This window comes from Eptesicus fuscus, chromosome 7, assembly GCF_027574615.1.
Source record: "Eptesicus fuscus isolate TK198812 chromosome 7, DD_ASM_mEF_20220401, whole genome shotgun sequence".
In the NCBI taxonomy this organism is placed as follows: Eukaryota; Metazoa; Chordata; class Mammalia; order Chiroptera; family Vespertilionidae; genus Eptesicus; species Eptesicus fuscus.
The window spans coordinates 48812743-48839348 of record NC_072479.1 but is presented as its reverse complement, the minus strand read 5'-3'; the positions used below and the strand labels follow the sequence as shown (position 1 = coordinate 48839348).

Sequence of the window (26606 nt, the reverse complement as noted above, 5' to 3'; positions counted from 1 at the left end):
TTTCGGATCGTTTCTTTTGTTTGGGCCAAAACGAGCCCGGGTTCTGTGGCTGGCGACAAAAAGACTAGTCCCGGAGTTGTTAAAATTCCTGCCATATCTCAGCCCTGCCGACGCCGCCCTTCCCCACCCTTCCCCTTCCCTCGGGCAGGAGTGGTTGCGCAAACAAGGGTTTTTCTGGCGTTTCTAGGAAAGAGGTGGGAGGAGGCCGAAGTCGAGGACGGACGGGGCAGTGGCACCGCTCCAGCCACAGAGGACCTAGGCCCCGCCGCGGAGCGTCAGCCTCAGGTGGTCCCGGGAGGGAAGAGGCCACGGAGAGATGCAGGACGAGCGGGGACCGATGGAGGGCAGCCGAACTCGGCAGAGCCCTTCCTCCGCCCCCAGGGCCAAGGCGCACCCCCCCCCCCCCCCCACCTGACATCTCTTTTGGTTTCGACCTGCAGCCTGGGCGGGGCCGCGGGACGCCATTCCCACAATGCTCTGGGGCGTGCCGCCGCCGCCGCCGTCGCCGCCGCCTCCGCTGCCGCTAGTGGAAGAAGATGGCGGAAGGCGGAGCGGCGGATCTGGACATCCAGCGGTCTGACATCGCGACGCTGCTCAAAACCTCGCTCCGGAAAGGGGACACCTGGTGAGGGGAAGGGGTTGGGGGTGGCCGCGGTGGCCCGAGGACGGTGGAGACCTGGGCGGGAACTGCGGGCTGGTCTCTTCGCTGGTGACAGGTGCGGGCAGGTCCGGCAGCGGCCGCCCTGGGCTGCAGGATTTCGGCCGCTCCGGAAAGGTTTGGGTCCCACATTGGACCCGAGAGGAAAGAGCCAGGGGTTCGTGGCTTGCCCGGACGGGCTGAGAGGCAGGCGGGAGCCGGAGCGGCTGAGGCAGCTCGGGGAGTTCTCTTTTCCTCCGCCCTCCCGTGGTGCCGCTCCCACTTCAGGCCTTCCCGAACCCGAGCTTTCAGTCGTTCGGCGTGGGTCTCTTCATGTTTGACAGGTCCTGGCCCCGCGGCTTCTCTCCATCTCGCCCTCTTCACTCCTCCAGTCGTTGCCTTCCCCCGGCATGGTCGGCATCCCAGTTCCCCATTATTCTGATTCTTGCATTCTTCCGGGAGGCGGGCCGCAGGATGTTTGCGGTCAGTGCTGCACAGGTGGCAAGTGTCCGGGCGCCACTTCAGAGAAGGAAACCCCAGTTCCCCAGTTTCTGGTGAAGAGGTAGAGGCGGCCGTAGGAAGCCCGAGGCTTCGGAGAGGTACCACGTGGTCTCGTGCTGTAGTAGAGGCTGGAGAGGAGCCGGCGGCGTTTCTTAGAAGTGCAGCCCCTCCCTCCCGGTGGGAAGCACCACGTAGGCCTGCAAGCAGCAGATAATTCCACTTGAGGTTTCAGTCACTGTGCTAATACACAAACTTGTAAATTACCCAAGGATATCCTTTAAAATACTGAAGGAAGTTATGTGGAGGTTTTCATACTTGTTGGCCATATTGAGTGATACCCAAAAATAACTTAAGTATACGTGAAACAGAAACAGAAAGTGGTGTGTTTCTTAGGAAGGAGAAAGCGCCTCTTTTATTATAACGAAAATTGTTTTCGGTTGTCGTCACCATAACAGTGGTATGTAGTTTTACAGTGTTTTTGCATGTGTCCCAGTATGGCTTAATGGAAGGAGCGTAAGATTCAGACCTGAATTAAGTCACCGATAGATACACCACCTAACTTGCAGTATGACTGAGGAAAGTTCATTTAAGTCTTTGTACTTAAGTAGCTTTATCTTTGAAAATGGACAATAATCATTTCATTATATGGGCTTTACCTTGATTCGGTGAAATATTCTAAAAGGTGATTTTCTGTTTATGAGATAACATTCCGTTTTAGTACTTTGATCTGTCTTGGTACTTTTTTCCTACTTTGTTAGGCGCCATACTATATTTGTACAATAAAAATCTATATACAATAAGGGTGTGAACAAATACTTGTTGCATTACAGCAAAAAAATATAATTTAAGAATTGTTATTTATATCGGACTGTTCCTTGATGTTTATTAGTATGGGGAAATTAGACATTTCCTAGAATAATGAAACACCCTGGCTTGTGGATTGTTAAAGATTAAATCAATCCGCTTCCTATTGTTTGTTAAAGATCATTTAAAAATTCTTAATCCATATAGCCTTTAACCATGTCATAAAAAGATAAATGTGGATTTCCATAAAATACAATTCTATAAATTATAAAGTATGGACATCATTTATATAGCTAGTCTCTTTAATGTTATGTTTTTGTTATACTGAGTAATAATTGGTGTTGACACTACAGGATGATAGGAGCAATATGTGTATTGTGGGCATTAAACTTTTTAAAGTTTGGTCTTTTTAAAATGAAAGTATTTTTGCTTTTTGGCAAAGTTACTGTACATTATTTTAAAGAGTAAATACAAGGAGTCCATTAATTTGAGTCATTTCAGTGCTTTCATTTTAAAGACAAAGAAACTAAAGATGAGGTATTTAGGTTAACCACAAAATGTTTACCCTCACTGATTTCCCCACATATTTTAAGGGGGCGGGGAAAAATGCAGGAGCAAAATGGTACTGGGGAGTTGCAGAGATCAGTTTGATTATAGTGAGCCAGTTTACTTACAATTAGCAGGGAAAACCTATCAAAAAAGGAACTAGAGCAGAACTTTGATTCAGAGTTTTAAGGTGACTAATTTGATAAGTACAAAGTTGATAATTATTTATGAATACAGAACTGATAAAGATATTTAATAACTTAGCCCTAACCGGTTTGGCTCAGTGGATATAGCCTTCGGACTGAAAGGTCCCAGGTTCGATTCCGGTCAAGGGCATGTACCTTGGTTGCGGGCACATCCCCAGTAGGAGGTGTGCAGGAGGCAGCTGATCGATGTTTCTAACTCTCTATCCCTCTCTCCCTTCCTCTTTGTAAAAAATCAATAAAATATATATTTTTAAAAAGATATTTAATAAGTTAGTTGTTACTTAGGCTCATGTTTTTGGAACTCATTGAAATGAGTTTTTAACTCTCATTATACAGTTATTTCTCTTTTTAACTTTTAAAAAATTTTTTTGAATTAGCCATTTATGGGTATTTGGGCAAATTCTGTGTTATTTTTCTTTTCTTTTTTTTTTGCTGAAATGGATCATATGCAAATGAAATATTGTCTTGGTATCCTATATAATAAAAGACTAATATGCAAATCGACTGAACAGCTGAAAGAATGTTCGCTATGACGCACACTGACCACCAGGGGGCAGATGCTCAACGCAGGAGCTGGCTCCTGGACTGCGAGAGGGCACAGGCTGGGCTGAGGGACGCCCCACCCCCGGCCCCCCAGTGCACGAATTTCGTGCACGGAGTCTCTAGTATGTATATAATCATCTTGGAAATGTTGCTTGAACTATTGAGAAAAAAATGGTAGTATATTCTTTTTTTGTTGATGTTAATCCTCACCCGAGGATTTTTTTCCCATTGACTTTTTTTTCTTTTTAGAGAGAGGGTGGGAGGGAGGGAAGGAAGAACGGAGAGCAAGAGAGAAACATTGATGTGAGAAAGGCATAGATTGGTTGCCTCCCGAACTTGCCCAACCTTGGCCGGGATGAACTTACAAGCCCACGGATGTGCCCTGGTCCAGGAATCGAACCCACCACCCTTTGGTGTTGCTAACCACTGAGCTACACTAGCTAGGGCCATAAGTTTATTCTTGAAAGTTTAATACTGATGTTTGATGTTATAGTCATATGTATTAAAATGAATACATTTTATTAATTAGGTCATGAGCACTTTGCAGATAAGGACTGTCTTGTAGTACTTTGGAAACTAATACCTGGGCAAGGATAAAGATTTGATTCTGTATGGATACTAGAGTTTCTGTTTATTTATAAACAGTGAATGCTTTTAAACTGCAAACTGACTTTCTAGAGATGAAAATATGTTACAATGGTCTGAGATGAGGAACAAATGTTATGATATGCTTGGTACTAGACTTTCTAGTGACAAAAAATTCAAAATTGATATTCTTGATCTGTGTTTCAGCTCCAAGAAGATTCAGAAATGGACACTATTAATCAGTACATGGTTTATAATGATTTTAAATACTGGATATTTTAATATCTCCTTAGAATTAAAAATGTTTTATGCTTGTCACTACTCAAATATAACTCAAAGAGTATTTCATTGTCACAAACTATTAAACTATTTCTTCTTAGTTCCCAGGTAGAATGAACATGAACAAGATTGTAAGAATTTAGGAACTGTAGAAAAAGGATAAAGGAACTAGAATTGTTTGGTTTAGAATGAATGAAAGATAACTTAATCTTCAGATATCTGTTGTTTTTTCTGATAAGACAAAAGGAAAATTTGGAGTTATAAAGACAAGTTTTGGGTTATGGAATACTTTCTTTAGAGATATTTGAAATAGACCTAGTATGAGTAAATAAACATAACTATAAATCATCAAGATCTCTTCTTTATTTCCCCATTTTTATTAAATGTCATTCATTTACCAATTATTTCCACTAGTTTCATGTGTGAGTATATTCAATGGCAACACATAACTAACTTTACAAATTAAACTTCGCATGTCATTTTTGTATAAATTCTAGTAACTCATTAAGTTTAAGGTAACTTTGGAATATAGCTTTAATTTGTATTTATAGTCATTTAAAATGTGTATGATATATTTGTTTCAATAAATTGCTAAGGAATAGCCCATCAGCTCAGTGAGGTTTTTAGATAGGAGACATTGATTTTAGTTGTAGAGCTTCCCTTCCATTCAGCCTAGCCTGCGCCCTCTCCAATCTGGGACCCCTGGAGGGATGTCCGATTGCCCCTTTAGGCCAGGATTGGGCCTAAATGGGCAGTCGGACATCCCTCTCACAATCCAGGACTGCTGGCTCCCAACTGCTCACCTGCCTGCCGTCCTGATTGCCCTAACCACTTCTGCCTGCCAGCCCAATCACCCCCTAACCACTCCCCTGCTAGCCTGATTGATGCCTAACTGCTCCCCTGCCAGCCTGTTTGCCCCTAATTGCCCTCCCCTGAAGGCCTGGTCTTCCCCAACTGCCCTTCCCTGCAGGCCCGGTCACCCCCAACTTCCCTTCTCTGCCGGCCTGGTCACCCCTAACTGCCCTCCCCTGCAGGCTTGATCACCCCCAACTGCTCTCCCTTGCAGGCCTGGTCACCCCTAACTGCCCTCCCCTGCTGGCCTGAACGCCCACAACTGCCCTCCCTTGCAGACCTGGTCCCTCCCAACTTCCTTCCCCTACTGGCCATCTTGTGGCAGCCATCTTGTGTCCACATGAGGGCAGCCATCCTTGACCACATGGGGGAAGCCATCTTGTGTGCTGGAATGATGGTCAATTTGCATATTATTCTTTTATTAGCTAGGATAGAGGCCTGGTGCACGGATGGGGGCCAGCTGGTTTGCCCTGAAGGGTGTCCTGGATCAGGGTTGGAGTTCCCTTGGGTCATGGGATGGCCTGGAATGGGGCCTGTGGTGGTTTGCAGGCCGGCCACACACCCCAGCGACCCAAGCGGAGGCCCTGGTATTTGGGATTTATTTATCTTCTATAATTGAAACTTCGTAGCCTTGAGCGGAGGCCTGGACCGGCCAGGGTGTGCGGAAAGCTTGCCTTCCTCCTTCGCCAGGGAAACCCAAGCCTCCTGCTCGCTCTGTGGCCACCGCCATTTTTGTTGGGATTTATTTATCTTCTATAATTAAAACTTTGTAGCCTTGAGCGGAGACCTGGGCCGGCGAGGCTGTGCAGAAAGCTTGGCTTCCTCCATTGCTGGGAAAACCCAAGCCTCCTGCTCACTCCGTGGCTGCAGCCATCTTGGTTGGGTTAATTTTCATACTCATTCCTGATTGGCTGGTGGGTGTGGCTTGTGGGTGTAGTGGCTATACGGTCAATTTGCATATTGCTATTTTATTAGGACTAGAGGCCCAGTGCACGAATTCATGCACAGGTGGGGTCCGGCCAGTCCGGTCCCAGTTGGGGCAGATTGGGGCTGGGCCTATCGGGAGGAGGAGATGGTGGGAGGTTGGTCAGCCTGCCAGCCCCAATTGGGATTGATCAGGGCCATGCTGGCCAGGGGGAGGGGCTGTGGGCCTATCTTGGTGGGGTGGGCCGATCGGTGGAGGGGCTGGCTAGGGGAAGGGGGTGGGTGTTTGGCTGGCTTGCCCCGCCCTTGATCAGGGTGGGAGAGTCCGGTAGTGGCCTGTACTTATTAAAGGATACTTTTGAGAACAGTAGCTGGGAAGAATGGGAAAAGAGCAAGTTTGAGCAGAGGAATAAGTAAAGCTGCAATGCTGGCCAGGGATCAGCCTCAGCGAACCACATAGAGAGCTCTTGGGTCAATAGGGAGAAAAGGAGACATATGTACCTGATCGGGCAAGTTCGCTGGCCACAGTGGGCATCATGGCGACCAGTCATTATGGTTTTATGGTGGCTAGCTTTTTATATATATAGATGGTTCCTTATGCTTGTACTAACAGAAAACAGCCTTGTAATCACATCAGTTAATGTAAATGGGCACTATTAATCAGTATGAATCCTAAATTGTTTAGTATATATTTCCTAAATAAAGTTTTACATTACTATTAATTTTAGTTGTGCGAAAGTGTTTATCACTAAAGTAAGGTATGATTACATCATTTTCAGGAAATAAAACCAGAAAGCAAAACTTTTTTAGTGTTGGTAAATTGATGATAATAAGGACAGAAATAGTGGCATTAAAGCATGTTTTTCACATTTTAGTTGCTTAAAATCTAGAGAAGCACTGTTTTCCTAATTTAAGCCTTTTCATAAGTTTTTATAATCACTTATACATTGTTAGTGAATCCAAGATTAATGTACACTACTTGGCCAAGATGATCCAGAGCTTTAATCAGTGACTTTCTTTCTTTCTTTCTTTCTTTCTTTCTTTCTTTCTTTCTTTCTTTCTTTCTTTCTTTCATCAGTGATTTTCTATCTTTCTTTCATTTATTTATTTTTATTGACATTCTCACTTTATTTTTTTCTAAATCATACCATTTCCCATTAGCACATGCAGGGTATTAAATAAATGGTCATTTTTACAAAATAGTCGTGTGACTATTAATCTTGCTTGCATATAAGAATAGTAAGAAAAAGTTAGTCTGTCTGACCCTGACCTAAAAACACATGCTATGTACTGTTTTAAGTACTTACACATATTGACTTGTTTAATTAGAACCACAATTCAAGGGCACTAGAATGTGAATATGCCATACTTCACATTTGACTGAATGGGAATCCTAGGCTCAGAGAGGTGTTTACACAGTGATATATCTGAGATTTGAACTCAAGTAGCTTGGGACTTTAATACAGGCCCTAAAATCACTGCACTACACTGCCTTTTATTTTATTTTATTTATTTATTTATTTATTTATTTAAATATATTTTATTGATTTTTTACAGAGAGGAAGAGAGAGGGATAGAGAGTTAGAAACATCGATGAGAGAGAAACATCGATCAGCTGCCTCTTGCACACCCCCTACAGGGGATGTGCCCGCAACCAAGGTACATGCCCTTGACCGGAATCGAACCTGGGACCTTTCAGTCCGAAGGCCGACGCTCTATCCACTGAGTCAAACCGGTTCGGCTGCCTTTTATTTTAAAAATACATTTAAAATGTAGTTTCACTTTAAAAAGAAAAATTGACTTTTTTTTCCTCTTTAAATGGATCTATTTTATTTTAGTGGCTCAGTATAACATTTTATTCCCCCACTCATCTCTTGTGAATCTTCAGTTTAGATATGACAGAATATGTAGACAGTCTTAATATCTTGCTTTTGGAAATTAAAGTATATTTAAAGATTAATAGATGATTAAGTGAATATGTAGACTAAATGTTATTTTTATCCAAAAGTGCATTTTAATGAAAGAAACTGGGATCATTTATTGTTGAGATTTTGGATTTTAATTGTTTATCAGTAATTATAAACTTTCATTAGCGGCCATGTAGTTCCTTGTTTTATAGTTTTACAGAAATAATAGGCAGATAGTAAGAGATTATAGGATATTTTGTTTTAGTACTTTACCTGTATTTTAAAAGTGCTAGTTTATAGTGAGCCACTACTACATAGGCTCTTTTTTTGGACAGACCAGCCAGACAATGCAAATATGAATGAGTGACATTTTATGTTCCAGGTTTACGAACTGATTTTTTCAGAAAAAACTCTTTTAGTAAATTTTCAAAGTAAAAGACATTTGAATTAAGACAGTAGAAGGTACATGACTGTACTATTATTATCTCTTTAAAACTCCTGAAAACTGACATTCTGAGTAGCATTGCTGCTAATAGAACAGTTTTCCATCTTAGTCTTTAATTATATTCATTTTATTACATGAATTTACTAATTTTTGTTTTCCTTATTTTGAGAATCACATTATAAATAAGCCATGATTTTTATAAAAGTGAAGTGAAGCAGCCAGTGTTGCTCAGTGGTTGAGCTTTGACCCATGAATCAAAGCACATGCCCGGGATGCAGGCTGGATCCCCAGCGGGGGGTGGGGGGGTACAGAAGGCAGCCGGTCAATGTTTCTCTCTCATTGATGTTTCCATCTCTCTGTCCTCCCTTTCTCTCTCTCTGAAATCAAGAATATTTTTTTTTTTAAAGTGAATTGAAACCATCAGGTATATTGGCAGGGAGATAAGGGGAAGGTTGAGAAGTATGTTTACATGTATCATCTAATTTTATCCTCAAAATAAGAATCAAGTATGTATTTATATTTCTTTTAGATAAGGAATCTGAACTTAGAGAAATCAATAGATTTATTTGCATGTGATTTGCAAGTGATAATATCACCGCTAGTGAACATTTATTGAGTGCTTACTCTGTGCCAGCCACTATTATAAATGCTTTATCCTATGTAGCCTTTCAAGTAAGTGCTCTTATGTACCTCATTTTATTATACAGTAGATATTTGATAATTTCAGAGCTGGTTTAGGTTTAAATACATGGTTTATAATGATTTAAAATACTGGATATTTTAATATCTCCTTAGTATTAAAAATGTTTCATGCTTGTCACTACTCAAATGTAACTCAAAGAGTATTTCATTGTCACAAACTATTAAACTGTTCCTTCTTAGTTCCCATGTAGAATTTTTCATCAATTACTAGGTTTTTTTTCTTTCTTCAGTAATGGCATTTCAGTTTGTGCCTTTTATTTTTATTTCCTATTACCGATATAGTTCATACTCTATCTTATATTTATTCCTTCGAAGTCATTTCAACAGATTCTTTCTCCATCTGTTCTTTAAACAAAAGATTGTAGTTCCTTTTAGTTTATAATCCAGTTTACACAGAAGTCACTACTAAAGAAACCAAGAATAAGACTAGTAGTAAGTGACCTCAGTTTTGGATACATCTACACTAATAAAAGAGAAAAATGCTAATTGACTGTACCTTCACTACACCCACAGCCAGTCAGCGTGAGTATGCAAATTAACCCAACAAAGATGGCGGTTGATTTGCATACGCTGAGGGAGGGAGGAGTGAAGACTGAAGACGGCATAGAAGGAAGAGGGAGGGAAAGTGGAAAGCAAGGTGGCTGCCAGAGGGAAAGCGCGGGTGACGGCGGCACGCGTGGCCGCGGTGACCACTTGCAGGAATCTTTCTGCAACGGGCCCCTAGTATTAAAATAATATATCTGAGAATGTAAAAAAAGCTGATCAGAAAGAAGTAAAGAGGTCAGCTTGTAATATAAGGCAGAAAACCTCTGGAGGATTAACCTGTATTTCATTATGCCTAGAACACCTTTACTGCTTCCATTGGTGAGATTCTGCATGGTTTCCTTATAGCTATCCAATAAGAAAAGGATGATAATGACAATTTTTTTCTTCTCCATGAAGGGAGCTAAGTTGCAAACACTCCTTCCATTCTCCTTTTAGCTTTGAGAAGACCAGAAATTAGTGAATAATTTCTTACTGTTAGGGAAAATTGTTTATCAGAAGTAGCTATAAGAAGGACTTTCTTTGTGAAAGAAGTCAAAGGCTCTTACAAGCAAATCCAAGAGTGACTCAGTTAAATCAAAACCTGGGAGCATTAGAGATAAAATTAATTATTTGAAAAGAGCATCAAGTTACTTTAGTAAAAACAAAAAGTTAGAAATGATAAGGGTGAAGTGATTGTGGTAAAAACGACCTGATAATTAGATTGCTTTATATTATTTAATAATATGTTTTAACAACTTGACACAGTTTAACAATTTAATCAAGATATTTATCTTTGATATAGGAGGAAAATTTATATTCATAAATTTGAATGGATTTGAAGCTGAAGAACCTTTTGATTCTCAGGAGAGGTATAGCTAAGTAGTTATATATACCATATAGTTTTGGCTATGGTTACCACTTGTTTATCATGTTAAGAGCTTTTTACATGTATAAAATAAGTGAGTATTCTCATTTTACAGTTACATAAATTGGGGTACAGAGTTTAGTACACATAGTCAGTGGTAGAACAGAGATTCTAACCTAGACAGTCAACTCTTAACAGCCTGCATTTTCAACTGTACTGCCTGCCTATGAGTGATAAAGCCATATTCATATTATGGAAGCAACTTTTTGAGGGATGAATACTTGGAAATATTAAAATCAAGAAGTGACAGCTTTGTCACATTAGTAAAACACCATATTTCATCTGTTATTCAAATGAGGAACCAATAGAATTTTTTGGGTCTCCTTGGTTTAACATTTTAGTCTTAGTAGTTTCACTTCTAACTTATGAATCTCTGCTTTGATACAAAGAGTGGTCCCATTTCCTGCAAATTATTTACTTATTCCAGCCTTATAGGGCTTTATACATCATTCATATTATTTCAAATACATTTTACTAATTCCTGACTTTCACTTTAAAACCTAACTCAAAACCAGTCTCTGTAAAATCATCCCTAGTAATCCCACCCTTTAAAATATATAGCAACTTTATTATGATATAATTCTCATATTGTACAATTCACCCACTTAATGTGTATAATTCACAGGGTTTGGGTATGTTCACAGAGTCATGCAGGTATCACCACAATCAATTTTTATCATTCCTAAGATATACTCCTGCCTATTAGCAGTCCACCAATTTCTCCCCAGCTTCCCCCTGCTCTAGTCTAAGCAGCTACTAATCTACTTTCTATTCTATAAATTGCCTGTTCTGGGTATTTCATATAAATGGAATCATATGATATGTGCGATTTTTGTGTTTGGCTTCATTCACATAACAGTGTTTTTTAGGTTCATCTATATCAATACTTCATTTCTTTTTATTGCCAAACATTTCATTGTCCAGACAGACCGCATTGAATTTATCCCTTCATCAGTTAATGGACCTTGGCTTGTTTACCTTTTTTGGCTGTGAACATTTGTGTACAAGTTTTTATATGGCCACAGTTTTCATTTCTCTTGGATATATACTTAAAAGTTGAATTGTTGGGTCCCTATGTTTAATATTTTGAGGAGCTGATAAACTCCTTTCCAAAGTGGCTACACCTTTTTGGCTGCCACTGGCAGTGTATGAGAGTTCTGATTTCTGTACATCCTTGTCAGCATGTTATTGTCTATCTTTTTTATTGTAGCCATATTAGTGGGCGTACAGTAGTATCGCATTGCTATTTTGAATTGCATTTCCCTAATGGCTAATGATGTTGCACATCTTTTTATATATGCCATTTGTATATCTTTGGCAAAATGTCTGGATCCTTTGCCCATTTTTAAATTCGGTTGTCTTTGTAGTATTGAGTTTTAAGAGTTCTTTACGTATTCTAGATACAAATTTGTTATCTAATAGATGATTTGCAAGATTTCCTTCCTTTCGGTGAGTTCTTTTTTTTTTCTTCGCTTTCACAATCTTACTTGGCTTCCTTCTTAAGTTCCTTATTTTGTACCTTAGTTCAGATGTAAAAAGAGGTCGGAAAAATGAGTTCTTGTTAACTGATTAATGTACAAAGCAGAAAATAGGTTGGATATGCTTGAAATCTAAAAATTAAGATATGAAGGAATGATTGACCAAGCCATTTGTTTATTTAAAAGAACGTCATAGATTTTTTTGGTTAAGTTTTACTGAAACAATGAAATTCTGAGTTTTAGTCAGTGGTGCTTAATAAATTTTCAGTGAAATATTTGGTAAAATACTAGCTACTAACAATATATCCTTTATTAAAAAATGGTTTTATGCTTTTGCTACTCAGATGTAATTTATACAGTATTTGAGAGTAGTCATATAGTGAATAACCAAATTAACATCCAGAATTGTTTATGCCATTAATTTTGCACAAGATAGTTATACATACTATCTTGTATTAGGTGATTAAGTGTAATACATTGTCTTAGGGTGATATTTTTGTGTATCTTTTTTGTTGTAAAAAGAATGGCTGCTTTATGCCTACTTTACAGAGAGAAAGGTGGGGCTTTTAAAAAATAACAATGTTCTCAGATGTCTTACGTAGCAGAATTTTTGCTGATCTATCTTCTAGGGCAAGAGAAACAAAGGGAAAAAAACAAATGGGACTACATCGAACTAAAAAACTTCTGCACAGCAAAAGACACCATTGTGAAAATAAAAAGGGGGACCCACTGTATGGGAGAACATATTTTCCAATGATACATCTGTTAAGGGGCTAATTTCCAAAATATATAAAGAACTCATACAACTCAACAAAAGGAAGACAAATAATCCAATTAAAAATGGGCAAAGGACCTGAATAAACACTTCTCCAAAGAGGACATACAGTGGCCAATAGATACATTTAAAAATACTCAATGTCACTGATCATCAGAGAGATGCAAATTAAAGCTACAGTGAGGTATTATCTCACACCTGCCAGAATGGCTACCATCATTAAATCAATAAATAACAAGTGCTGGCGAGAATGTGGAGAAAAGGGAGCCCTATGGGTATATTGCTGGTGGGAATAATAGACTGTTGCAGCTATTATGGAACACAGTATGGAATTTCCTCAAAAAATTAAAAATGGAACTGCCATTTGACCCAGTGATTGATTCCACTTCTGAAAATATATACTCAGAATCCCAAAACACCAATTAGAAAGAATATATGCACCCCTATATGCATAGCAGAATTATTTACAATAGCCAAGATCTGAAAACAGCCCAAGTGTCCATAAGTAAATGTGTGGACAAAAAAATCTGTGGTACATTTAAATACACAATGGAATGCTATGTGGCTCTAAAAATGAAGGATCTCTTATCCTTTGCAACAGCATGGATAGATCTGGTGATTATGATGCTAAGCAAAGTAAACCAGTCAGAGAAAGAGAAATATCATATGATCTCACTTATATGTGGAATCTAATGAACAAAATAGATCCAGAGGCATGGATGCATGAAACAAACTGACAGATCTCAGAGGGGAGGGAGGGGGTGAGGGAAATGGAAAGAGATTAACCAAAGAACTTATATGCATATATGCATGGCCCGTGGACACAGACAATAGTGCGGTGAAGACCTGGGGTGGGGTAGGATTTGGTGGAGGGGATTAAAGGGGGAAGTAGGGGACATCTATAATACTTGTAACAATAAAAAATAAATTAAAAAACTGTTATATTGTGTCAATAGTAGGCAATTAAGCATTAGGAACTTCTTACCTAAAAGTTGTCAGCATGAGCATAAACTAATAAACAAAAGGGAGCTATACATTCACATTCACTAGCGCTGTGGTTTCCTTAATCCTGCTATTGGGATTTATTCATTTCCCTTTACTACTATTAAATTTCTTTATATCTAGGACTATTTCTGACTCATTTATTGGTTCTTATATATCTTTCCTTAATTTGTTTCTACTGTATACAAAAACACTAAGAAACTTTTGAAACTCTCCTGTCTTTCTCCCACCACTACTATTCCTCACCAAAACAAACAAACACCACCATAATCTGGCCTTTTTAGTTCTGCATTTGAGAACTGTTTTAAAATTAACTAGATTTATTTAGATTACTAAAGTTGGCCTAGCCTCTCTGGAGCCATTGAAAATCATTCTGTACAGACCATGATACAAATTGTCTTTCTTGATGCCTTCAGAATATTAAGAACCATATATTTTAAACCTTTTAAAGTTGTCAAAACTTTAAGTTTTATTAGTCACTTCACATATATTTGATCCTCCCAACAGTCCTGTGGAATATTCCCAGTAGTCTTCATAAAATGTAAATCAGATCATAGCTCTTTCCTTCTAAAAAATCTTTCAATGGCCTTTCATTGCATTTAGGATAAAATTCTTATCATCATCTTAAAGGCACTATATAGTCTGTCCTTAGACCATTTCTCTAGACTTATCCAGCATTTCTCCCCTTGTCATAAACTCCAACCTCATTTAGTAAGTTCCTCTAACTTACCAAACTCACAAAGTTGTTCTGGTTCTAGCACATGCTATTCCTTCAGTATAGATAGCAGTTTTTTCTCACTCTCCCTGAAATAACTCCTATTCATATGCTAAAATGGTATTTCCTCAAAGAGACTTTCCTTTATTCTAAACTAGAGACCCAGTGAACGAAATTCATGCACTGGAGGGGGGTGTCCCCCAGCCCAGCCTGCAACCTCTCCAATCTGGGATTCCTCTCACAATCCGGGACTGCTGGCTCCTAACCACTCGCATGTTTGCCTGCTTGATTGCCCCTAACTGCTCGCCTGCCAGCCTGATAGCCACCTAACCGTTCCCCTGACAGCCTGATTGACACCTAACTGCTCCCCTGCTGGCCTGATTGCCCCCAACTGCCTCCCCTACAGGTCATCATATGACGATGTGAGGGTGGCCATCTTGTGAGGGCGTGAGGGTCAATTTGCATATTACCTCTATTATATAGGACTAGAGGCCCGGTGCACGAAATTCGTGCACAGGGGGTGTCCCTCAGCCCAGTCTGCATCCTCTCCAATCTGGGACCCCTCGAGGGATGTCCGACTGCTCGTTTAAACGGGCAGTCGGATATCCCTCTCACAATCCAGGACTGCTACCTCCCAACTGCTTGCCTGCCTGCATGCCTGATTGCCCTTAACCACTTCTGCCTGCCAGCCCGATCGTCCCCTAACCACTCCGCTGCCAGCCTGTTTGCCCCTAATTGCCCTCCCCTGCAGGCCTGGTCCCCGACCCCCCCCCCCCAACTGCTCTCCCCTGCAGGCCCAGTCGCCCCCAGCTTCCCTCCTCTGCCGGCCTGGTCACCCCTAACTGCCCTCCCCCGCAGGCTTGATCACCCCAACTGCCCTCCCTTGCAGGCCTAGTCCTGCCCAACTGCCCTACCCTGCTGGCCATCTTGTGTCCACATGGGGGCAGTCATCTTTGACCACATGGGGCAGCCATCTTGTGTGTTGGAGTGATGATCAATTTGCATATTACTCTTATTAGATGGGATAGAGGCCTGGTGCATGGGTGGGGGCCAGCTGGTTTGCCCTGAAGGGTGTCCCAAATCAGGGTGGGGCTTCCCTTGGGGCGTGGGGTGGCCTGGGCGAGTAGCCTGTGGTGGTTTGCAGGCCGCCCCACCCCCACCCCGGCGACCCAAGCAGAGGCCCTGCTGCTATCTGGGATTTATTTATCTTATATCATTGAAACTTTTAGCCTTGAGTGGAGCCAAGCCTTCTGCTCGCTCTGTGGCTGCAGCCATTTCTGTTGGGATTTATTTATCTTCTATAATTGAAACTTTGTAGCCTGGAGTGGAGGCCAAAGCAGGCCAGGGCAGGTGGAAAGCTTGGCTTCCTCCATCACTGGGGGCCTCCTGCTCTCTCCAGTTCCATGGCTGCCGCCATTTTTGTTGGGATTTATTTATCTTCTGTAATTGAAACTTTCTAGCCTTGAGTGGAGGCCTGGGCTGGCCAGGGTGTTCGGAAAGCTTGGCTTCCTCCATTGCTGGGGAAACCCAAGCCTCCCTCCAGCTCTCTGTGTCCGCAGCCATCTTGGTTGGGTTTATTTGCATATTCGCTCCTGATTGGTGGGCATGGCTTGTGGGTGTAGTGGATATATGGTCAATTTGCATATTACTCTTTTATTAGATAGGATAGGGACTCTTTTTTTTATGCATTCAAAGCATAGCCCCTTGTACTTTTCCTTCACAACACTTACCGTGATATTTCACTACATATCTTCATTATATACTGTCTCTCTCCACTGGACCCTGACTTCCATGAACAGAGGGACCTTGGCTATTTTGATAACCTATTCATATGAAATAGCATATTAGACCTGCAATAAATACTTTTGAAAATAAATTTTCATTTCTAAGATACACAATCTGAAGGTTTTAGTGCTGAGTAATTTATATAAGACCTCACAGCAAGTAATATCAGGATAAGAATTTTGGTCTTCTACAGAATAATTAGAATTCATATCTATTCAAGACTCATTTCAACAGGTAAGAAATTTAATCATGAATCAAGAATTTTAAGCAAAAATAATCATGAAAACAATTTGGGTGTGAAAAAATTCATCCACAATTCAGTATTTATCACAACTCAAGAAAACCTTTTAACCTTTTGCACTCGGATGTCGAGTGTGACTCGACACGGTTAGCATCGGTAGCAGCTCGAGAAAAAAGCAAGCGAGTGCAAAGGGTTAAAAGAAAGATAGTGTTTATTTTTCTGTAATCTTAACTGATGTGAAAACATGATTCTAATATAGGCATTAATGTGAACAAATGCTTAGGCTTTACTGCAAATCCCTGATGGGCAAAAGCCTAGCATTTACCGAAGATTTCCCACTTTGAAATTACTTGTTTTGTTCATCTGTAAAATGGATAAAAATTGCTAGACTATGCCTTTTAGATAAGTTTTTCATTCTTATAACTTGGTGATAACATGATATTTTTCTGCCACACTTTATAAAGAGAACCCTTAGCACCTTAGCCAGTTTTGCTCAGTGGATAGAGCCCTGAGGACTGAAGGGTTCTGGGTTCGATTCTGGTCGGGGGCACATGCCCGAGTTTCGGGCTTTATCCCTAATGTGGGGTGTGCAGAAGACAGCTGATCAATGATTCTCTCTCATCAATGTTTCTATCTTTTCCTCTCCCTTCCTCTCTAAAATAAATAAAAATATATATATTTTAAAAAAAGAGAATCCTTACCATTTCATAAAGAGGGTAATAATAATGTATGATTTTACCAAGCATCTGTTACATCTTTAGGTCTTGGTTAAATAACTGGGATTTAAAATTAAGTTTAATACAATAGAGCATTGAACTTGAGAATATGAAAATTACAGTACAAACTGAAAGCTGGCCCTGCATACTCATTAGTGTTGTATGACCTTGGTAAGTCATGTAGCCTCTCTAAATTTTGGTTTCCCCATCAGTTATAGAGGAAAAAAGTAACTTTTATGACAAACTAATGTTAAAACACTTCGTACAAAAAACTTTATATAAATACTTGTGACCTGGTGCATGGATTCGTGCACATTGAAAGGAAATTAATTAGAAGGTGGCCGGTGGGGTGGGACTGGGCGAGATGGGCTGGACATGCCCTGGAGCCAACCTCCTGCAGTCCCTCCCCGACTAGCTGCACCTGGGGCAGCGCCACAGCTCGAAGGGCATCTGCGGAGTGAGCAGGGTCTTTTTAGCAGGTAGGGGTCCCTCGGCCTGGCCTGTGGGGGTCCCTCGGCCTGGCCTGTGGGGATCGGGCTGAAACCGGCTCTCCGACATCCCCCAAGGGGTCCCAGAGTGCAAGAGGGCACTCTGCCAAGTTGCTGTCATACAGGGTGTGGAATGCAAACACAAGTGTGCAGTAAACCAGATTTGGGGTCAAAAATGCCCCAGCAACAACATAACCCACTGCTGAAGGTGGAATCACACGGCCCTGTGACGAATCAGGTTCCCTCCTCTCTGGTTCCGGGGTGTGTCTCCCGAGAACTGCTGCTGCCGAGTCACTGCAGCTTGGCAGCTTCTGCATTGAGCATCTGCCCCCTGGTGGTCAGTGCGTGTCATACCTACCAAACGGACGGTTGCTTAGCCTTTTATGTATATATATATAAAGCATTTATATTCTGTTTTGCGATATTAGAATTTTAAGTTAAACAGAGCAGTGACAATCCTATTTGTTTTTAAAATGTCTATGGCCTTTCTGGTGGACATTCTCCTTTGAAGAAGGCCCAATAGGCATCAGGGCACCCTTGGTGCCCAGCTGAAATGGCATGATCCTAAAGTCCCACCTCCATAAGGACTAGAAGTGGCATATTTCCTCGTGGTTTAACCATCCTGCGTGAAAGAAAGCCCAGCAAGCCAAAATGCAGTGTGTCGCTCTGTGCCCTGACCCCTAACCCTAACCCATCTAGTCCACAGTGAGATGCCCTAGGGTGAGGTACCACATCAATTGCTAGCAGCAGGGCTTAAGGGTGGATGGCATCCAAGAAAGGTGCCACAGACCATTGGGATGTCAGTGGATCTGAGGAGGCAGAATAAGTCCACCAAGTCTCTTCAGGCCAATGTGAACAGCTGAAGGAATAACCCTTAAAGCTCATACTATTCTCCAGAAAGCCTTTGGCCCCCCACGAAGGGAGACAGTTCAGCTGAAGAACTCAAAGTGGCTACCCAACTGACAGGACCAGTCATGCCCATACAGAATATCTACAAGAAGGAGAAAGCCAGGGCCATCACAGAGAAGGAGAACTTCAAGGTATTTGCTAGTCTTCCCATGGTCTGTGCCATTGCCCTGCTCTTTGCGTCCAGGCAAAAAGAGCCAAGAAAGCTGCAGAACAGGATGTTAAAAAGAAGAAATAGCCCTAACTGGTTTGGCTCAGTGGATAGAGCATCAGCCTGCGGACTGAAAGGTCCCAGGTTCGATTCCGGTTAAGGGCATGTACCTTGGTTGTGGGCAAATCCCCAGTAGGAAGTGTGCAGGAAGCAGCTGATCAATGTTTCTCTCTCATCGATGTTTCTAACTATCCCTCTCCCTTCCTCTCTTTAAATATAAATAAAATATATTTAAAAAAGAAAAGGAGAAATAAAGTGCTATTGGCAACTTGTGATGAAAAAAATAAAATAAAATGTGGCAGCAGAATGGAGAATGAATTAAAAGCATGCAAACTTAAACAGGGACAAGTTAGGCAGCTGATACAGTAATCTATGACACTGAAAATGATGGGGAAGAAGAGATATAAAACTTAGATACTTTTCTGAAAATGAAGATGAGATATTTGATTACTAGATATTAAGGGGTTATGGAGGAATCCTATATAATAAAGAGGTAATATGCAAATTGACCATCACTCCAACACACAAGATGGTCGCCCCCATGTGGTCAAAGATGGCTGCCACAAGATGGCCAACAGGGGAGGGCAGTTGGGAGGGACCAGGCCTGCAAAGGAGGACAGTTAGGGGCAATCAGGCCTGCAGGGGAGTGCAGTTAGAGGCGACTAGGCTGGCAAGGGAGGGCAGTTAGGGGCAACCAGGCCTGCAGGGGAGGGCAATTAGGAGCAATCGAGCCGGCAGGGGAGGACATTTAGAGGCAACTAGGCTGGCAAGGGAGGGCAGTTAGGGGCAACCGGGCCTGCAGGAGAGGGCAGTTGGGGGTGACCAAGCTGACAGGGGAGGACAGTTAGGGGCAACCAGGCTGGCAAGGGAGCGAAGTTAGGGGTGACCGGGCCAGCAGGGGAGCACAGTTAAGGGCGACCAGGCCTGCAGGGGAGGGCAGTTGGGGGTGACCAGGCCTGCAGGGGAGGACAGTTAGGGGCGACCAGGCCTGCAGGGGAGGGCAGTTAGGGGTGACCAGGCCAGCAGGGGAGAGCAGTTAGTGGCAATCAGGCTGGCAGGCAGAAGTGGTTAGGGGCAATCAGGCAGGTAGGCAGGTGAGCGCTTGGGAGCCAGCAGTCCTGGATTGTGAGAGTGATGTCTGACTGTCCTCAAGGGGTCCCAGATTGGAGAGGGTGCAGGCTGGGCTGAGGAACACACGCCCGTGCACAAATTTCTTGCACCAGGCCTCTAGTATAGGATAATTCTGGTTTCTGGCTTGGTAAGTTAAATACTCATGACATCACCTAGTATAAAGAAATACTAGAGAATAATACATTTTGTGTTATGGATATGATTGGCAACTCAAGGTTTAAATGTTTGAAAAATGGAAGTTGACATGGACTAGTAGGAATTGGAAATATGGTTCAAGAACTTGGGTAAGAGCCCGGGAATACAGATTTTGGAATCATTGGTATGAGAGTGTGTAAACAGTCAGAGAAGCAGAAAGTAGAGAACAGCTCTATGGAATACTAACATTTAAACAGAGAAAAAGAAAGTTTCTTTTTTAAAAAAGAAAGGAGTATCCCTCCCCTCAAGAAAAGTGGAATCACTTTCTAAAAAATATTGATAAGGTACATAAAATTATGGATCCTTTGGATTTGTTAGGGTGAGTGTTGGTGACTTTGTGAGAACCTTTTCGAGGGCCCGTTGGGGTAGGAAGACCTACTGTGCCCGGTTGCAGAGTAAATGAGGGTTCTTCCAGTCAAGATGGCAGCATAGGTAAACTTTGCACTCACATCCTCCCAGAGCACATCAAAATTACAAATAAATCAGAGAAAAACCATCTTTCAGAACTATCTGAAATCTGGCTGAATGGAAGTACTACAGTTAGAAAATTAGAGAAGAAACCACATTGAGGCTGGTAGGAGGGGCAGAGGCTGTTTGCAGAATCATGGAACTGGCTGGTCAGATACCCACGTGTGGTGTTCTGTTAATTGAAAAGGCTGTCTTGCCTCCGGTAGGTCTATGTGAAGAGTAAAGAGCCAGTCCCACACCAGACCCCTCAGCCCAGGGTTCCAGTGCTGGAAAGAGAAGTCCCTGTAACTTTGGGCTCTAAAAACCAGTGGGAATTGTGGCTGAGTGACTTGGAGGATACTGGAGTCCCAGGTGTTTCTCTTAAAGGGCCAGTGCACAGATTTACTCAGATTCACTTCCTCTGAGCTCCAGCACTGGGGCAACAGCTTGAAATGATCCATATGAGTAGGAACTAGATTGTTTGGCATCAAGACAAGAACTGAGAGGCAGCTTTCTTCCAGACTAAAAGTGCTGGCAGAGGTCATTGTCCCTATGCTGAGACATCTCCTGCCAAAGATACAACTGGCAGGTGCCATATCTGAGCTTCCATCATACTGTTGCCCTGTAGCTGGTGACTCCCTGAGATCCCACCCCACCCAATTTGCTGTCCCACCCAAGCTGTCTGTAGTGGTGTTCCCATATGAATAGCCTGTCCTGGCTTAGAGACTTTTTAAAAATCTCTCAAACAAGCAGCAGCTGGCCCCAGAATGCCTCATACCTCTCAATAAGAGGCGTCAGGCCCGGCACTGGCAGCAGCCTGCCTTGGTTCACAGCTTGGCCTCTTCTGGGCACCTCCAAGTCCAACATAAGTAGCAGCCAGTGGCAGATCACTCTGTATCTCATGCTGGGTGGCCCCAGGCAGGGCAAGGAAGTAGCTGACTTTGCATCTCTCAGGAGGCCCCAGAGCCAGTTTACCCAGTGGTCAGCTTCAGACTACACCAGATCACAACCCTACCATATCCATGAGTAACACACTCAAGGGTCAGACTCAAATAGCTCCAAAACCCCACTGAAGCAAGTCCTGTTCCATAGGGGTAGCTCCTGCACAGCAGCTCTTCCGTGTAGTTGCAGCTGGTCCTCACAGCCAGTTGGCCTGGGGGCCAGTCCCTCCCAGTGATGCCATCAGTAAACAGGGTCAACTACAACAGGACAGTGCACACACAGCCCACGCAAGGTCGTACCTAGTGCCCAGCTCAGGTGACGGGAGGCTGAGTCACTGGGCTCTACAGGACACCTAATACACAAGGCCACTCTGCCAATTTGAGGTAACATAGCAGCTCTACTTAATACATAGAAACAAACGCAGGGAAACAGCCAAAATGCAGAGAGAAAAAAAAAAATGTCACAAATGAAAGAATAGAAGAAATCTCCAGAACTAAATGAAATGAAAGCAAGCAAACTACCATATACAGAGTTCAAAACAATGGTTATAAGAATTTTCAAGGAACTTGATATCTTTAAAACTTAGTGATTAACTTCAAGGAACTTAGAATATCAATGACATAAAAAAGGAACACTCACAAATGAAGCATACAGTAACTGAAATGAAGAATAATTTACAGAGAATCAAGTGTAGAGTAGACGACATCAATAATCAAATCAGCGATTTGAAATATGAAGAAGCAAAAAATACCCAATCAGAGAGCAAAAAGAAAAAATAGTCCAAAACATATGAAGATTGTATAAGAAGCCTATCGGAAAACTTCAAGCATACGAACATTCACATCATAGGGGTGCTGGAAGGAGAAGAAAGGGAGAAAGAAATTGAAAACCTATTTGAAAAAATAATGACAGAACACTTCCCCAACCACATGAAAGAAATAGACATACAAGTCCAGGAAGTTCAGAAAGTTCTAAACAAAATGAACCCAGAGAGGCCTACACCAAGACACGTCATAATTAAAATGCCAAAGGTTAAAGCCAGAGAGAATATTAAAAGCAGCAAGAGAAAAGCAGTTAGTTACCTGCAAGGGAGGACCCATAAGATTGTCAGCTGATTTCTCAACAGAAACTTTTAAGGCCAGAAGGGATTGGGAAGAAATACTCAAAGTGATTAAAAGCAAGGACCTACATACACTAAAGGTTACTCTACCGAGCAAAGCTATCATTTAGAATTGAAGGACATGTAAAGAACTTCCCAAACAAGAAAAAGCTAAAAGGATTTCGTCACCACCAAACCAGTATTACATAAAATGTTGTAGGGTCTTCTTTAAAAAGAAGGAGGAGGAGGAGAAAAAAGGTAAAAATTTGAATAATAAAATGGCAATAAACACATATCAACAATTGAATCTAAAAAGTAAAATAAATGAACAAGGAACCTAATGAACAAAATAAACTGATGAATAAAATAGAACCAGAAGCAAGGAAACATGGAACAGACTGAAGAAGATCAGAGGGAAGAAAGTGGGAACAGGAAGAGATTAACCAAAGAACTTATATAGTATGCATAACCCGTGGACACAAACAATAGGGTGGTGAAGGCCTGGGGTGGGCAGGATCTAGGTCAGTGCGGGAGGGAGGGGGAGCAATAAGGGGATTAAAGGGGAGACATCTGTAATAATCTCAAAAATAAAGATTTTTAAAGAAAATAAAAAGTAAGTGAGGGTTGGAGAAGGACTAGCTTGGCTGCAAAGACAAGTCAGAAAAATGGGAGTAGATAAATAAGTATGGGAGATGGGAAGTGGTTTGGGAAGAAAGGAGGAAATACATGGCCCTTTTATATGCTGGTGAGAAACAAAAAAAAAATATTCTGGGAGGCAGAGCTCCAATTTTTTCTCAAATACATAGCCAGATCTTTCCCCACTAGTGGGTAATGATGCTTTTGGCATACATCAGAATTCCACATATATGATTCTGATTTTTGTTTCTTTGTGCTGTTTTCATTGGTCTTTTTTGCTTCTCCCTATGCCAATATCACATTTTCTTAATCACAGGCCTGGCACTTGCTTTGTAACCTTGGGTGTTAATTTCTATGTGCCTAGGAAATTTTAATAACGCCTACCTCCTTGGACAGAGTAAATGAGCCAATATATTAAAGTATGTGCCTGGCACAAGAGTAAGTTCAAATGTTAATTATTTTGTTATTAAGTAATTGCTATAATGTAAGAAAAAGTTTCGATATATAATAATCTGAGGTTTTTCCAAATCGAGAGTTAATAGAAGCTTATGGAAGGATTCTCCAAAAAAGTGACATTTAGGCTCTCTATAAGGTGATAATTGACTAGGTGTTGAGAGCAATAGAATATTCTAGGCAGAAGGAGCCATGAGGCAGAAAATTGTGTGTCCAGAAACAGAAAGAATACTCTGGTAGCTAGATCTCAGCACAAAGATAAATGGTACTAGCTGAGACTAGAAAGGTAGCAAATAAAAAATACTCACATATATTTGTAAAAAAGAAGCAGTAGGACCCACTGTGTAGAAAGTTGTCAGAATCAAATGAGGTAATGAAAGTAACTTCTTTGGCTCAGTGCTAGCACACAGCTTAAGTGCTTAATAAATGGTTATTCATAGAAATACTAGTGACCCGGTGCAAGAAATTTGTGCACATTAAAAGGGGGTTAATTAGAGGAAATAATTTAATATTGCTATTTGCCCTTTCTCTATAATAAAAGTGTAAGAGATGAAAGAAAATTAGTAAAATGCATATGAAAACCTTCCTCCTGTCAGAGTCTGGGGCTCACCACGGGACCCAGAGTCAAGTCCCCGCCCACCCACATGCACCTCAAAATCGCATGAGACCTAGACCCGGCCGCCCCTGACCCCCATTGGGCTAGATCCAGACCCGGCCAGCCCCACCCTTGTCAAGCCCCGCTGGGCATGTGGTGTAGCCTCAGGTCCCCTGACCCGGCACCAGGACGGGGGGCGTGGCCTGGTCCCCCAGCCCAGACCAGCGTGTGGAGCATGCCTGAGGTCCTCCATCAAGCCCCGCCAGGTGGGGGACACAACCTGAGATACCCTGTCAAGCCCCGCTGTGTTGGGGGCATGGCCTGATGTCCCCAGTCAAGCCCCGCCAGGCAGGGGGGCACGGCCTGAGTTCCCCTGACCCAGCATTGGGGGTGCACCTTGAGGTTCCCCATCAAGCCCCGCTGGGTTGGGGGCGCAGCCTCAGGTCCCCTGGCCTGGTGCTGGGGCGGGGGGTGCGGCTTGAGGTCCCCTAGCCCAGCACCAGGATGGGAAGCGCACCTTGAGGGCCCCTGTCAAGCCCTGCCGGGTGGGGGAGGGTCCCTGCTGATTGCTCGTTAAGGCTCCTTATGGGAACTTGGCCTCAGCTGTGGGTGCAGCCATCTTTGTGATGGAGTTATGGTCAATTAGCATATTCACTCTTTATTATATAGGATGATTATTAACATACTAAAGGCCCAGTGCACGAAATTCATGCTTGGGGGTGTGTGTGTCCCTCAGCCCAGCCTGCACCCTCTCCAATCTGGGACATCCCTCTCACAATCCAGGACTGCTGACTCTGGTAGGATCGGGCCTAAACGGGCAGTCGGACATCCCTCTCACAATCCAGGACTGCTGACTCCCAACTGCTCGCCTGCTTGCCTTTCTGATTGCCCCTAACTGCTTCTGCCTGCCAGCCTGATCACCCCCTAACCACTCCCCTGCCAGACTGATTGATGCGTAACTGCTCCCCTGCCAGCCTATTTGCCCCTAACTGCCTTCCCCTGCAGGCCTGGTCCCCCCAAACTGCCCTCCCATGCAGGCCTGGGTCCCCCCCAAACTGCCCTTCCCTGCACGCCCGGTCACCCCCAACTTCCCTCCTCTGCCAGCCTGGTCACCCCTAACTGCCCTCCCCTGCAGGCTTGATCGCACCCAACTGCGCTCCCTTGCAGGCCTGGTCCCTCCCAACTGCGCTCCTCTACTGGCTATCTTGTGGCAGCCATCTTTTGTTCACATGGGGCAGTCATCTTGTGTGTTGGAGTAATGGTCAGTTTGCATATTATTCTTTTATTGGATAGAAATAGATAGGATAGAGGCCTGGTGCACGGGTGGGGGCCGTCTGGTTTGCTCTGAAGGGTGTCCCAGAACAGGGGGTTGTTGTGGGACGCCCTGGGTGAGGGGCCTGTAGTGGTTTGCAGGCTGGCCACGCCCCCCAGCGACCCAAAGGGAGGCCCTGGTATCTGGGATTTATTTATCTTCTATAATTGAAACTTTGTAGCCTTAAGTGGAGGCCAAAGCAGGCCAGGGCTGCACAAACTTGGCTTCCTCCATCTCCGGGGGCAACTCATGCCTCCTGCTCGCTCTGTGGCCGCAGCTGTCTTGGTTGGGTTAATTTGCATACTCGCTCCTGATCGGCTGGTGGGCGTGACTTGTGGGTTAGGGGAGGTATTGTCAATTTGCATATTACTCTTTTATTAGATAGGATTAACTTTAATAAGCTAGTTTATCCATCCAGAATTAACTCTCAAATAGCCATTTTCTCTAACACCATTTGATAAGTTATGACACCTTAATTTATTATACCTCCTTTATCCTATACTAGTGGCCAGGTGCACGAAATTTGTGTACATTAAATGGGAATTAATTAGAGGAAATATTTTAATATTGCTATTTGCCCTTTCTCTATAATAGAACTGTCAGAGATGAAAGAAAATTAGTAAAATATATATGAAAATCTTCCTCCTGTTAGAATCTGGGGCTTGCTGTGGGACCCAGAGCCAAGTCCCTGCCCACACGCGGCGCCTCAAAATCATGTGAGACCCAGACCCAGCCGACCCCACTCCCATTGGGTGAGGTCCAGACCCGGTCGGCCCCACCCTGTCTTCACTGGGCAGCGGTCGCAGCCTCAGGTCCCTTGGTCCGGTGTCGGGCAGGGGGCACAGCCTCAGGTCCCCTGTCAAGCCCCACAGGGTGGGGGGCACAGCTCAGGTCCCCCGGCGCTGGGGTGTGGGGTGTGGCTGAGCCCCCTTGGCCCGGCGCCAGGGTGCGTGGCACGGCCTGAGGTCCCCCATCAAGCCCTGCCGATCAGGGGGCGTGGTCTCAGATTCCCCCATCAAGCCCCACTGGGTGGGGGGTGTGGTCAGAGGTTCCCCAGTCCAGGGTCAAGGGCATGGCCTGAGGTCCCCTAGCCCAGCA

At 43.0% G+C, this 26606-nt stretch overlaps 1 protein-coding gene and 1 pseudogene across 7 annotated transcripts in view; both read left to right on the top strand.

The window, feature by feature from the left end:
- The first annotated feature begins 440 nt into the window (after positions 1-440).
- The window catches only part of USP15 (ubiquitin specific peptidase 15), a 123085-nt gene continuing 96919 nt past the window's right edge, over positions 441-26606 (top strand). For 5 of the 7 annotated variants that reach the window (XM_054718912.1, XM_054718916.1, XM_028156433.2 and 2 more), the window contains exon 1: positions 441-625. In XM_054718912.1, the coding sequence (XP_054574887.1) occupies positions 537-625 (89 nt within the window). In that variant the 5' untranslated portion in view covers positions 441-536. The remainder of the gene's footprint in view (positions 626-26606) is intronic. The other 2 variants (XM_008148737.3, XM_008148735.3) reach the window with 1 other exon arrangement.
- Positions 13237-18725, top strand: LOC103292528 (60S ribosomal protein L13-like; annotated as a pseudogene).